The sequence below is a fragment of the Penaeus vannamei genome, chromosome 31 (genome assembly GCF_042767895.1).
Source record: "Penaeus vannamei isolate JL-2024 chromosome 31, ASM4276789v1, whole genome shotgun sequence".
In the NCBI taxonomy this organism is placed as follows: domain Eukaryota; kingdom Metazoa; phylum Arthropoda; class Malacostraca; order Decapoda; family Penaeidae; genus Penaeus; species Penaeus vannamei.
In genome coordinates, this window is record NC_091579.1 from 15,449,480 (window position 1) to 15,464,479 (window position 15,000).

At 45.3% G+C, this 15,000-nt stretch overlaps 1 protein-coding gene across 1 annotated transcript in view; it reads right to left on the bottom strand.

Annotated features, from left to right (window-relative positions):
* Positions 1-14,113, bottom strand: part of LOC113815272 (uncharacterized) — a 188,780-nt gene extending 174,667 nt beyond the window's left edge. The window contains exon 1 of the mRNA XM_070144239.1: positions 13,424-14,113. Coding sequence (XP_070000340.1) covers positions 13,424-13,599 — 176 coding nt within the window. The 5' untranslated portion in view covers positions 13,600-14,113. The remainder of the gene's footprint in view (positions 1-13,423) is intronic.
* Positions 14,114-15,000: the final 887 nt, after the last annotated feature.

Consider the following 15,000-nt stretch of genomic DNA (forward strand, 5'->3'; position numbering starts at 1 on the left):
AACTACCTAAGTGTGCCACAATGTCTACTTAGCGACTCCCTGTGTGAAAGTCCGCAACATAATCTTATGCTGTAGGTATTTTACAAGATTAAGGCTGAACAGGCGCAAAAGTTAGGCTTAAGCCCGCGCGTGTCAGGCGTGAGTCATGCGCGAAGGAACACCTTCACCGAGTGTCACCGGTTCCCTGGCAAGGCCGACGTTGTTTACATGTGTCGCCGAGCCCGTCGCTCCTTTATACCGCCTGTCCGTCCTTTGGCGAACCTGATTCGCTGTGGCTTTTGATGCAGAACTTATCAGATATGCATGATGCTGTACATGCACGGGCATAAAGAAGGCATCAATTTCCAACTTTTTATAGTTAGAATTTTCTAAGTTTACCTAGCTTAAAAAAGGCAGATAATCATCGCCTTTTTAAACACACTAACGTCTCTCATTGCATGGGAAGCGATATCAACAAAGGGAATGAGCACAAAGATAGCAGGAAGAATATGCAAAAAACAGGATATAAGAGAATCACTCGGGGAGCTAAGTGTCAAGAACAAGCCAAACGCAAGAGGTCGCCACGCTGCTGCTCTGCTGACAGAGATGAAGTACAATGCCGCTAGAGGTGAGATGCTCAGGCACCCGGTGTTGCAAATGATCCGAACGCAAATGCAGGCGCCCCGAGAGTGTCCTCTATGGCAGATGGTTCTGGGGAGATGGTCTGACTGGGCGAGACAGAGGAGGAAGGCAAGATGAAGGGAGAAATCCCAGATAGGCGGGATAAGAGACACTGCGCGAGATACAGAAGAATGCATAAGAGAATATGTCAGGTGAGTGTGATAAAGCGTGATATAAGCAGAAGTGAAAATGAAGGCGTAAACGTGAAAATGTGAAAATAAGTGGTAAAAGATGTAAGAAAAAAAGTGAAGTGGACACATAAGATTTATCAGAAAAGGAAACAGGAAGGATAATTGGGTCAGTGTCAGGTGGATATATCGAAGAGTAGGGCATTGACGGCACTACTGGACGCGCAGGTTAACAGATGGCACCTGAGAGCCACTTGGTTGTATCAGTGAGTGCCAGGCGACCCTCCTCGGTGACCTCTGCCCTCGAATACGTGCTGGTCTTGCACATTTGTCAAATGTTGGTCTATATTTGCTCTGTCTCTCTCCTTTTTCTCTTTTTTATTTTTTTTTTCTCTACTTCCCTCCATTCCCTTTTTATTTATTTATTTTCCCTTCATTCTTTCTTCCCCTCTTTCTTTCTGCCCTTCTCTCTGTCATTCTTTCTTCCCCTCTTTCTTTCTTTCTTCCCTTTTTCTTCTTTTTTCCATCCTTCCTTTCTTTCTTTTTCTCTTAATAATCATTCATCCATCTATTCATTCATTCATAACTTGAACACATATAAGCAATGTCAAGCAAGGAAGGATTTCGCGAATATATAACAAGACGAAAAAAAGACTTTCATTGATCATTAAACTGCCCCGTATTCGATCGTTTCATCAGACTGACAACACTGATGTGAACTCCAACTTCCGCTTCCCTACAGAAAGTACTTCCCGGTTTATTTTTCTATACTTAACAAAGGAAAATAACTTTCATCTTTTAAAAATAATCAGTGCTCTGATTTCGAGTATTTTTCATCTTCCTGTTCCTGAAGAGGGTCGTGGTGAGTCAGAGCGGACCTTCACCTCCAACTCGCTGCCAGATGGTCCTCACTACCATACTCGTGCCCCAAGGCTGACCACCAGGGTGTGTGTGTGTGTGTGTGTGTGTGTGTGTGTGTGTGTGTGTGTGTGTGTGTGTGTGTGTGTGTGTGTGTGTGTGTGTGTGTGTGTGTGTGTGTGTGTGTGTGTGTGACAGAGAGAGAGACCAATACAGAGACAAACAGAGATAGAGAGAGAGGGAGAGAAAGAGAGGGAGGGAGGGAGGGAGGGAGGGAGGGAGAGAGGGAGGGAGGGAGAGAGGGAGAGAGGGAGAGAGGGAGAGAGGGAGAGAGAGAGAAAGAGAGAAAGAGAGAGAGAGAGAGAGAGAGAGAGAGAGAGAGAGAGAGAGAGAGAGAGAGAGAGAGAGAGAGAGAGAGAGAGAGAGAAAGAGAGAGAGGGAGGGGAGAGGGGAGGGAGAGAGGGAGAGAGGGAGGGAGGGAGGGAGGGAGAGGGAGGGAGAAGGAAGAGGGAGAGAGAGAGGGAGGAGAGGAGAGGAGAGGGAGAGGGAGAGGGAGAGAGGAGAGAGAGAGAGAGAGAGAGAGAGAGAGAGAGAGAGAGAGAGAGAGAGAGAGAGAGAGAGAGAGAGAGAGAGTAATTACGCCAATGTCAATATTAAGTCCACGGATCTAAAGGCATTCTTCATTTCCTCTTTGGGTCTTGACAGGCTCAACAAATCAGAACCAAACTCTCATCGGGATCAGTATTCCTACTCCAACCTAACGAACACCACACACATGCGCTTGTGTGTGCGTGCGCGCGTATGTTATTTCTTCCAACAAACCGCCTCCCACAGCCATCACACCCCATACCCACCTAATGCATTTACCATACAAGTGTCCCCAGCGCAGGCGCCTAAGCCTTCATCAGGCCACGTCGACCGGCCCGCGACCAGCCCATCCGCCCATAAGAGGAGGCTGCTCGCACATGTGGAGCTGGGAGGCGGGGGGGGGGGGCGAGGGCAAGGGCACGCGGCCTTATGTTCGGAACAAGGACCAACACCTTGTTTTCCTCACGTTGGTTTCGAGGCGGTTGGCGTCGCTCTGCTGAATGGGGGACTTTTACGCGTTACGGCTGTGGGTCCGAGGATCTAGGACGAGCTCGGCTGTTCGTTGCTAGTTGGCTGGTTTGTGCGTCTCTATTTCCTGGTTGGATGTTGACGTGTGGTTTGCGTCAGTGCTCTCTGGCAGAATTGCTCCCTCCCTCCCTCTCTCTCTTTCTCTTTTTGTCTTTTTCTTTTTCTTCTTTTTCTTCTCCTCTCTTCTCTTCTCTCCTCTCCTCTTCTCTTCTCCTCTCTCTCTCTCTCTCTCTCTCTCTCTCTCTCTCTCTCTCTCTCTCTCTCTCTCTTTTTTCTTTCTCTCTATTTTCGCTTTCTCTTTTCTCTTCTCCTCTCTTCTCTTCTCTCCTCTCCTCTTCTCTTCTCCTCTCTTCTCTACTTCTCCCGATCACCTTCTTCCTTTCCTTCTCCATCTCCATCCATCTCTCCCTCTTCCTTCTCTCTCTATCTATCTATCTATCTATCTCAATCTCTCTTTCTCTTTGTCTTTCTCTCTCTCTCTATCTATCTTATCTATCTCAAATCATCTCTTTCTCTTTCTCTCTTCTATATATATATATATATATATACTTTCTCTTTCTCTCTCTCTCTCTCTCTCTCTCTCTCTCTCTCCCTCTCTCTTTCTCTTTCTCTTTCTCTCTCTATCTATCTATCTATCTCAATCTCTCTTTCTCTTTCTCTTTCTCTTTCTCTTTCTCTCTCTCTCTCTCTCTCTCTCTCTCTCTCTCTCTCTCTCTCTCTCTCTCTCTCTCTCCCTCCCTCTCCCTTTCTCGCGCTAAGAGAAAAAGTCCCCCCCCCGCGCCCCCCGCGCCCCCCGCCCCAGCTGATTCCCGGACCGCCGCCGCGCAGGTGAGACCCTTCGCTCCTTCCCTTCCAATTTCCTCATCCTTTCACGACGTCACTTGTCCTTGCCTGCCTGCCGCCTGCCCTCCCGCTCAACCTCCTTCACCTGCAGCGACAAATTCAGGTGAAAGTGCGTCACGCTGGCGTCACTCAACCCTTCAACCGACAAGCTGTTGTCTCGACGCTCGTAAAACCTGCGGGAAAACGCCAACGCCGCCGGGTTTTATGACAGATTCTCGCTGTGAAGGATTTCGGCGTCGAGGCTTCAGGCGGCTACGCGAGGCTTTCGGTCGACGGATTTCTGAACTGTCATGAGCGGTCTTGACCCAGTAAAGCGGCGCCGCCTTGTTTACGCGCATGCATATTCAGTGTAAATAAACCGCATGTAAATCATATAAATGTAAATATAGATATAAACATAAAAAGACATGTGTGGTTTCGCACCGTGTGTATGTGCATACAAACTTCATCAATACGAACGCGCACGCATGTACACACACACACACACACATACTCACTCACTCACGCACACTGTTTTTGTGCGTGTATGTGCACAGACTAATAACACGCCCACACACGATCAGCCAAGCACCCCAAGTTAGCACATCGTGATAGGATCCTTATTAGCGAAGTGAGTCACGGCTTCGAGGAGATACGCTTACAGATTTCCTCTTCCAACGAGAGAGAAAACCATTGCGTAATGGCATTTCCCTGAACAACATTAAGTGCATTACTATAATCAACCGAATGTAATATCCAGTGCAAAGCTGGAATGAAACCAGCGCATTTCATCTATTCCCACCGATTTCTCTTAACGGTCTTTGAAGCGGCCTTCATGACAGAATTTGAAATCCCATTTTCTCTTTTCACTGTTTTCATTTTCTTTGTAATGCTTGTATTAAATGTCGATAATCATCCAGTTGAGCCACTTTTTAGCACACAAGAAATTGCATGTTCCGTCCTGGTTCTTGCAATGACAATTGATTCTTATTTGTCCGCAGTGCAAAATTGCAGAAATGCACACGCATATACACCTAAAAATAATGAGTTGCACAAAGCGAAAATATAATTACCGCTGAAGCTGCACATATTTAAAACTTGGCAAACCGGTAATTTGGGTACGACTAATATAATGAACAGACAAAATATTTAAAAAGAAAATTATAATGGGGTTACTGAAGAAGAAAGAAGGGTTGCGATGCGGCGCAATTTTCCTTCTTTCTTTCTTTACCTTTTCGTAATCTCAGTATTCATATTCTTTGCGAAAAAATGAACAGAATATGAAAAGCTGAAGGGTCCTCACACACACACACACACCTGGACAAAATCTTAATGAATGCACGAGGCGGCGACCCGTTTTGGCTATCTGATTCCACAAAGCAAATTTCGTGGGGCATCCCTGGTTCTGCTTGTTTTCCTTCCTCGAATCCTGAGTCCTTAACGGCGAGGCTCTGGATAACGCGAGAGAAGCTGTGTCTGAGGTCGCTTAGTGTTTTTAGAGTGATGTTAAGAGTGACGTTTAGGGATACGTAGTGATTCTTGCAGATAAGGTTTTCTACGGATATACATATATTTTGATCTATTACCTGAACATTTCCTTCGCCCAGAAGTTTATCATGTACATCTAATTATGTATATATATGCATGATCATTATCTCCTCAAATACAGACAGCTTTTATGCTTACGCGACAATCAATCATTTTTGCCATTCTGTTTACTCCAAGAAAAAAAGGCAACAAACGCATAGTTGATGCAGACACGTTCACCGCGCAACGTTCACCGTAAACGTTTTCTCTCTCGGGGCAGCACGCAACAGGTGCCTGTGTGACTCTGACAGCGCAAATAAGGCGGAGAGGAAGGTGTGTTTTTATCCCGGCGGTTACCTGGATGCCTCGCTGCCTCCATGATGAGCGGGGAGCGCGGGTGGGGGCCTCCGTTCCGCGGGCCCGCTGTCGCTCACGGGACGCCGCTCCGTCACTCACCTCGCCTGCCGGATCCTCTTTTCCTCTCTCTTGTTCTTCTCTGTCTTTGTCTCTCTCTCTCTCTCTCTCTCTCTCTCTCTCTCTCTCTCTCTGTCTCTCTCTCTCTCTCTCTCTCTCTCTCTCTCTCTCTCTCTCTCTCTCTCTTCTTTCCCCTTTTCTCTCTCTACCTCTTCCTCTATTTCTTTCTTCTTTCCTCTAGCCCTCCTTCCCTCCTTTCCTGTCTCACTACTTTCACTTCATCCTTCCTCTCCTCTCTCCTTCCATCCCTCCTTTCCTCTCTACCTTCTTTCCTCGTTTCCTCTCTCTCCCTTCCCCTCCTTTAATTTCTACCTACTTTCCTTCCTCCCTCCCTCCCTCCCTTTCTCCTTTCCTCCATACTTCCTTTCCTCTCTCCTTCCTTCCCTCCCTTCCTCTCTCCCTTCTTTCCTCGTTTCCTCTCTCTCCCTTCCCCTCCTTTAATCTCTCCCTACTTTCCTCCATCCCTCCCTCCCTCCCCCACTTTCTCCTTTCCTCCATACTTCCGTGCCTCTTTCCCCTTCTCCTTCCGTTTCTTCAGTCACTCACTTATTTGTTCACTCTCTCTTTCCTTGTCCTCTTTACTGTTTCATTCTTCTTCCTCTCCACGGTTTTCACCCATTGCTCCTGTGTCTTTCCAATCCCTCTATAATATTCTCTATCACTTACTCATGAAAATCAAAATCCCTGAATCACCATACTTAAAATCCACACCATAGAAAAAAGAAGAAATCAAACAAAACAAAATGGCCAATGACATCACTAACGAGCTTTCTTAATTAATTATCTGTTTTGGTAGCAGAATTCCCGAAGAATTTTGTTCTGCCCTTTGGAAAAATATACATGACACCACCCACGGTCATCCTGCGAAGCCCTTGAGCGCACGTGCAGGACAAGGAGGCACCCAGATAAGGACTCCATCGTATATCTTATCCTGTAGCGACAGATATGGCAGGGAAAGGGGGTAGGGGTCAAGCCCGATGCTGCCCGACCTTCACCCGCCGAACGGTCCCGGTTGGTGAAGGTGAGGCCAGGGAAGGCCGGAAGATGGTTGCGTTGGCGACGAAGGGGAGGGATGGAGTGACGGAGTGGGAGGGAGATGGAGGGATAGAGGGAGTAACATGTTAAAGGAAGGAAAGAAGAAAAAGAGGGAGAGAAGGAGATGGGCAGATAGGTAGAGAGGTAGATTGACTGCTAAATGGACAATGAGAGAGAGATAGGGAGGGAGGGAGAGGGAGAGGGAAAGGAAAAGGAAAAAGATGAGGGAGAGAGGGAGCATGAGAGAGAGAGAAACAAAGAGGGAGAGAGAAAGGGTAGGAATAAGGGAAATAAGACAGGACAAAAGTAAAATAACAATACGAAGAAACGTTCTTCCATGGGCATGAATAAACAAAAGTCAGAACATAACTTCTCCCGCACACTATAAGAGATGTAAGCTACACTCCAATCGACCATTCTAAGCACTTGATTTATTCCGCTGAGTCATCTAAGCGCCCTAAGTGCTTTGTTGATGCGATGCAGCCGCCGCCCGACTGCGCCGCCGACACCAGCGATGCCAGGACGGTAGCGGCGATGGCGGGGAGTGGGGGTGGGCGGCAGATGGGAGGGGCAGGGGGTGAAGTAGGGCTGCGTTTACACAGTCAGCATCAAACATGTCCCCGGGGCAAACGAACTTCTCTCCGTGCCATATACGGGCGACGGGAGAGCCACTGTCACCATCCGTCTCTCCCTCCTTCCCTCCCTTTTCCTCTCTTCCCTCTTTCCCCCTCTTACTGCCTCCCTTCCGCCTTCCCTCCCTCTTTCCTTTCTCCCCCCTCCCTCCTTCCTATCCCATCCATTCATCTCTCCTTCCCTCCCTCCCTCCCTCCTTACCTCCTTCCATCCCTCCCCCTATCCCCCTCCCCCCTTTTCTATCAACCTATCTACCTCCCCCACCCCCCTCTCGTTCCGATATCGTTACCCGGAAATACCGTTAGTGCCCCTCATAAGGCAACGCGGCTAGCAGGGGTCTCTTGTTGATTACTCCCTGGAAATCCCTGGGGTTCTCTTAGTCACAGGGGAGAGAGCCATGCCTATAAAAGTACAGAAAAATGAAGAAAAAAATACATGGTGTTAACATCTCCAAAACGAGTATTCTATGCATTCCGTGTATATCTAGCAGGTATACTCGTGCATGACCTAACCTGCATGTCAACAATGGGCATGACAGAGGCCTCATGCAACGCCACCTCGGCTGCGACAACAGACTTTCACTCAACTACCTCCAAACGCGCCCACGCAGTTGCACTTGTGTTCAGCGGGCGGCCAAAAGAATACTTTTACCCAGATTTGCTTAGTCTTTTTCCGTAGTCTTGTATGTAAATTTTTATCATCATTATTCTTATGATAGTTACTCATCACCACTATCATTGTTATTGCTGTTATTAGCATCATCGTTTATATTAGTGCCATAACCACCATTATTAGTATTAGTATCATCACATCATCATCATTCTCGTCGCCATTATCATTATCATCATTATTGTTAGCATTATCATCATTTTTACCATCATTAACGTTAATACTACCATTGCTATGATTGTTGTCAGTACCCTTATTGTCATTTTTGTTTTTGTTCTGGTTATTGTTATCATTATTATCATTACTACCATGAACATAGTTTTATTGTCACTATTACTGTGTTGACACATTACCATTGTAATTATAAATATTTGTTATTACTTTTATCCTTTCTCGTTAATATTCCATTGTTATTATCACTATTATTATAATTATTACTATCATTATTCTTACTATCGCTATACCATTATCTAATATCATTATAATTATTACTATTATCATTATCATTATCGTCATCGTTATCGTTATTGTTATCATTATCGTTATTATTACTACCATCATTATCATCATCATCACCATTATCATTACTATTATCATTAGTATTGCAATATTGTTGTTGTTACTACTGATATGATTTGCATGAATATCGTCGCTAACGTTATCATTATTCTGATCATGATCATCAACATCATAGTATCCCTAATAAAGATTATAATAATTAAAAACTGTAAAGTAAGTACGTCAACATCGTTTCTTCCTTGCTTTGTTTCTTTGTTTGCCTGACTCCCCCCCTCTCGCTCTCTCCCTCCCTCTCCCTCTCCCTCTCCCTCTCTCCCTCCCTCTCCCTCTCCCTCTCTCCCTCCCTCTCCCTCTCCCTCTCCCTCCCTCTCCCTCTCCCTCACTCCCTCTCTCTCCCTCTCCCTCACTCACTCCTTTTCCCTCTCACCCTCCCTCCCTCTCCCTCTCCCTCACTCCCTCCTTCTCCCTCTCCCTCCCTCCCTCCCTCCCTCCCACTCTCTCCCTCCCTCCCTCCCACTCTCTCCCTCCCTCCCTCCCACTCTCTCCCTCCCTCCCTCCCTCCCTCCCACTCTCTCCCTGCCTATCCCTCCCTCCATACCACTCTCTCCCTACCACTCTCGACCCGCGCCCACACCTTCACCTTTCTCTCCCATTTTCCACAAACTAACGCAGGTGATTAAGCACAAAGTCAGGAGAGCCTCGCCATCAAACAGAGATTACTAGGCTAGCCGTTAACTTTTAAACGTCAATAAAGCCTCTAGTCCGAGAGCTCGCCCACATACGTCAGAGTTCAGGTTCTCCGACGCCCACGATCGAGTGCGTGACGATATACGTGGTCCATCTGGTCCTTGCTAGCATCGTGTTTTGATATGTTATGTTTTCTTTTCGTGAAATGTACGAGTTCCTTTTCGCGTAGCATGATCGTAAAGAGAATGGAGAATCGTTACAAGAATGACAGAGAGAGTCCGCTTGTCGTGCTCAGTGTCCAGCCTCATGACAAGTTCGTGAAATTATTCAATAGGTGGAACTAGACACCCTGCTTAGTGGGTCAAGTATGTGCATGTAGGAGTGTTTTTGTGTGTGCGCTGGTGTTTGTTTGCTTGTGGGAGTGAGTTGGTGCTTGTGAGTGGTAGAGGCACGGATACTCTTACTTTTGCAACTGTGTCTGTCTTCATGCAAATGCCAGAATGGGCGTATGCGCGCACCAAACCATCTGGCTGTCCCCAATTCGCAAGGAGAATCTTATCGAATATACTGTATACGTTATATCTGCTCTTGCTCAGCTCACTTCTTATCGCCCTTGCCCGTTTTGCCAGCCTTTCTAAAACACGTGCTTCACACTTTCTCTTCAAAATTTCCCTTCACACACACACCGGTCACCCTCCTCGCACATTTCTTTCCTTGCAAGTCAGCCCCAAACAGACCTCCGCTGAAGACTTTACTTCTATATGAACAATTTCAGTCTCCCCGCAAACGCGTCCTCGCCGACTCGGCCAGTCCAACTTCCCGAGGATTCATGACCGAGGGGGAGAAACTATAACGATGTGTGTGCACCACATCAGGTTTAGGAATCCCATCCCCTTCGACATGAACCTCCACCCACCCACCTACCCATCCCCTCACCTACCTAACCACCCCACCTACCCGTCCATATACCTACCTACCTATCCACCCATCTATTTATCGACCCATCTAACCAAACACCCATCTACCCACCCACCCACCTATCCATCCCTTCACCTACCTAACCACCCCACCTACCCGTCCATGTACCTACCTACCTATCCACCCATCTGTTTATCGACCCACTTCACCAAATACCCACCTACCTACCCACACACCTACCAAGTCAATCACTCACCAACCCACCCACCCATCCACCCACCTTCATCCACCCCCTCAACACCAGATGAAAGATATATTTGGTCATTTCCAGAGCGAAGATGAGTCACAAGCCTGAGGAATTCCCAAGTAGAAAAGAAATAAAAGAATAAACAAAATAATAAAAAAAACTAATGTATAGGTTTCTTTTCTGTGACTAGGAATTCCCTTTCATGCACGTACAAAGGATATCTTACCAAGACTTATTTTAGCCGCACCGACAGAAGTGCTAGATGCAGCGTCTATATATTGTGCATGCGAATAGTGCGGGAATCGAATCGTCAGCGCGACTACGATTATGGTAATGAGTCCCGTAGCTGTAATTATATATGGGAAAGAGAACAATAACAAGCAATATGATATGATCATATCGACAGTTACAACAACGATGATGGCGATGGTTAGATGATTATTATGAGGATGATGATAGTGATAATGATGATGATGGTGATGATTATGTTGCTGCTGTTGATGAGGATGGTGATGATTATGGCGATGATGATGATTATGCTGCTGCTGATGATGATGATGGTGATGATGATAATGCTGCTGCTGCTGCTGCTGCTGCTGCTGCTGCTGCTGCTGCTGCTTCTGCTGCTGTTGCTGCTGCTGCTGCTGCTGCTGCTGTTGCTGCTGCTGCTTCTGCTGCTGTTGCTGCTGCTGCTGCTGCTATTGCTGCTGCTGCTGCTGCTGCTGCTGCTGCTGATGATGATGATGATGATGATGATGATGATGATGATGATGATGATGATGATGATGATTATGATGGTTGTGATGGTAGTAATGATGTGGTGATGGTGGTGGTGGTATTATTAACAACAGTAATAGTAATGATGATGCTAATGGTGATGGCACTGGCGTTGCTGTTGTTGGTGGTGGGGGGATGGATAGGATGATGATAAATATAAACACTAACAGCAATAACATATGTTCTTTAAAACAAACAAATAATATATATATGTATATACATACATACACACCCATTCTCACTTCTACAACGCGACCTAAAGCACCACTCACTCCGAGTCTCAGCCTCACTTCGTCTTCAAGAGAAACATCTTTCTTTTTAGTCAGAAGCAATAGAGAACCAAAAGGCACAACTATCAACGCGAATAACTTCCAATCAAAGCGATTGGCTCAGCGAACAAAGACTTCATCACTTGAGCAGAAGATCAACGTGCTGAATGGCGAAGGCGACCTCCGATTGGCTGCCTCGGTGCGGGTGAGACGGAGGTCGTTATTGGCTCTTATTGATAATTGTCGAGTCGTTACTGCTATATTCATTAACCGCAATGATATCATAATCAGTCTAATCATTTCAGATGTCATTATTTCGTGACTGATGCGATAATTCTCGGTATTATGATAATTTTTAATGCCAGACCTTGTACCATCAATATATTTGTATTTTACTTTATCATTCCCATAATCAAACTCCATTTAGCAAAATTATAGCTATTACCGTCAGAAATGTGAGCGAAGGACAGGACGGAAGAGAAGGAGAAAGCGAACGAGATGGATAGGGAGAAAAGGGCAAGAAGAGAAGAAAGAAGGCAGAAGCCGATCAGGAGAGGAGAGTGGTGTGGGGAGACAAGGTCTGGGAGAGTGAAGGAGCTTTGGTGTTAAAACAGACAAAGGGAGGCAGGGGAAGAGCCAAAGTAGGGAGACAAGGAGGAACTGGGGAAGAAGGCATATTCGCGTGAAAAATAGAAAAGAAAAATGCAAAACGACAATAAAACACACACACACACGCGTGTGTGTGTGTGTGTGTGTGTGTGTGTGTGTGTGTGTGTGTGTGTGTGTGTGTGTGTGTGTGTGTGTGTGTGTGTGTGTGTGTATTATATATATATATATATATATATATATATATATATATATATATATATATATATATATATATATATATACATATATATACATATATATACATATATATACATATATATACATATATATATATACATATATATATATACATATATATATTATATATGTATATATATGTATATATATATATATATGTATATATATGTATATATATAGAGAGAGAGAGAGAGAGAGAGAGAGAGAGAGAGAGAGAGAGAGAGAGAGAGAGAGAGAGAGAGAGAGAGAAAATGAAAGTAGACGGCAAGGAAAAGTAAAGAACCAATATAAATACTTAAGGAGAAATATTAAAGAAGTAAGAAGAGCGATGTACCCACATATACTCAGGACACACTCACTTACACAAACAAAGCCCTGGTATGGAAACGAACTTTGATAAGCCGAGAGAAATCAGTGAAGCTTGGAGTACAATGCAAATGTTTGGTTCTAGAGACATCAGTTACAGGTGTATCCATCATTAGAACATCTCCGCCTCGCCTTATATGTACACGTCAATCAAGGTTCTGAGCTAGAGCGGGTGTTCAGGCACGCAGTTTATCATCCACTATTCATGTAGAGTTCCAGGCAGAGTTAGTGAGTCAGAGAATCCGAGTTCCCTGGTTCGAGCTGGCCGACGGGAGCGGAGCCAGCGAGAGCACGCGGACAACGGTCCCAGCTTTTGCATCGTATCGTGCCTCGTGTGTTGATACATACTATGAGATCATTGTTTTTTCTTCGCCAAGCAGAAGGGAGATGCTGTTGGTACTGTGTGCTGGCATTTCTGTTGTCATAATTGTTGATGGCGGTAGGACTAATTACCTGGTAGATATATTTTCCAAGAAGTGAGAATAAAAAGCTAACTAGTTTCTTTAACGGCTAACCTAATGTTCATATTTTGTTGAGTGCCAGGGTAGATCGACAGAGCGTATAGAACGTATCGTATGCTCGTGTATGTCGTATTACAGAAGTGAGTGAAGAACTTAGTAGGCCTATAACGGTAGGACCATGATTGCTCACTAAATATATACATTTGAATTACTAAAACAAACAAACAAAAATACATATACAGTTCCTATTAGTCAACAGAGAATATGGTATATAAGATATATATATATAATAATGTCACATTTGATTATTTGTAAACAGATCGTCACATTTGCATCTTCAATAGGTACCCACATGGCGATGGGACGTGGCTGTACCAGTGAAACATGATGTACGGTTTCAATCCATCTTACCTGGCTATAGGTTCGGGGTCGAGGATATACCACTTGTCGATGGGGTCGGGGTTGAGGAGCCTGGCCAGCGCCGCCTCCGTCAGAGCCACGACGCCCGTGTCGGGGTCGGCGCTCCACTGCCCCGCCGGGAGGCCCTGGAACCTCCCGTGACTCCCTGGTGAACCTTCGGGCATCATGGTCGCGCAAGCACTAATTTGGAGGTTTTGTATCTCACTCTTTCTTTCTCAATTCTCACTAGAGTTGCTGGTCCCGCACTCTCCTTTTTCAACACAAGCTTGCAACGTAATCCCTTGTGACGACTCTCGTGTTGACAGGGCGACCATTCGTAATTCAGGTAGTTACATGTACGTTTATGAGACCCATGATGAGGGTTAACCTGCGAACGCATCTATTAGAAACACCACGAGTGCAGAACCATTCTTTTTGTCACGTTAACTAGGCATCCTTCGAGCCGCGGAAATTAATATGTTTTCCCGAAACGCTAAAACACGAGCGATCAAAACGATTCTAAAGATTCTATTGAGAATATGAAGCCGCAGAAAAGCAACAATACGCAACACGCTCAGCTTGTTCGCACGTGTTGCTGAGGTGCTGCGTCCGTGTGTACGTGTGCGTGTTTGTGTGTGTATACCGCTGGGACAGTGAGCGTGCTGAACTCCTCCCTGCCCGTCACCACACCAGGCTAACACTGCAGGATCAGCTTCGCGCCACCTTGCCCGCGCCTCTCCGCGCCCGCCCCCACACCTGAGCAGGGTTGCCCGCTCGTGCCAGACCAGCGCCGCCCGGACACTCCCTTGCGCGGCCGGGAGGTGCAAAGCAGGATGGAAATCTCAACTCTAAAGATGATGGATGAAAAGATCCCTCTGTCATTTACATACTCTTTCATTATTTGCTTTATTATTGCGGTGACTGATATGATCGAGTGTACTTAACTGCTCACGCAAACTGGGAAGGAATGGGATTTTATCTTATATATTTGTTATTCAGTGTTTCAGATTATTTTTTGTAATTGTTTGTCAAGGAAGAGGAAGGGTTTTTTTTAAAGGAAAACATAATGCTGAATGAATTAAACTATGAGTGATGACTAAAGACAATCAAACTCAATCTGTAGATATTGCAGCTAGAGTAAAGACAACTTAATTCTGGCTGAGTTTTAGTAGGCATGAGGACAGCCAACAATATGTTTTATGAGGTGCCTAACGGATCACAACTCCACATTCATTTTAGGAAGAAACTTACATTTATCAAAAATATCAAGGACAGCCATATACCCATGACGAAACTGATTATCTTCATAAATTATTTTCTCTAGAATACCATTATGCGAATAGCTGATTTTATTCCGCAATAAACTGGTACTTCAATGGAATAACTTGATCCGTAATACGCTGGTACTTCAAAAGCAATGATTATAATGTCTACATCTTGAGGTAAAACTCAAGAAGTCGTAAATTCAAAATATACCCTAAGAAGGAGAAGCATGGCATTAACATTTTTCACGGATGAACCTAAGTTTATAGGACAGACAGACAGTAATGCATATGAGAAGTGGAATAAATAATGAATGGAGGAAAAAA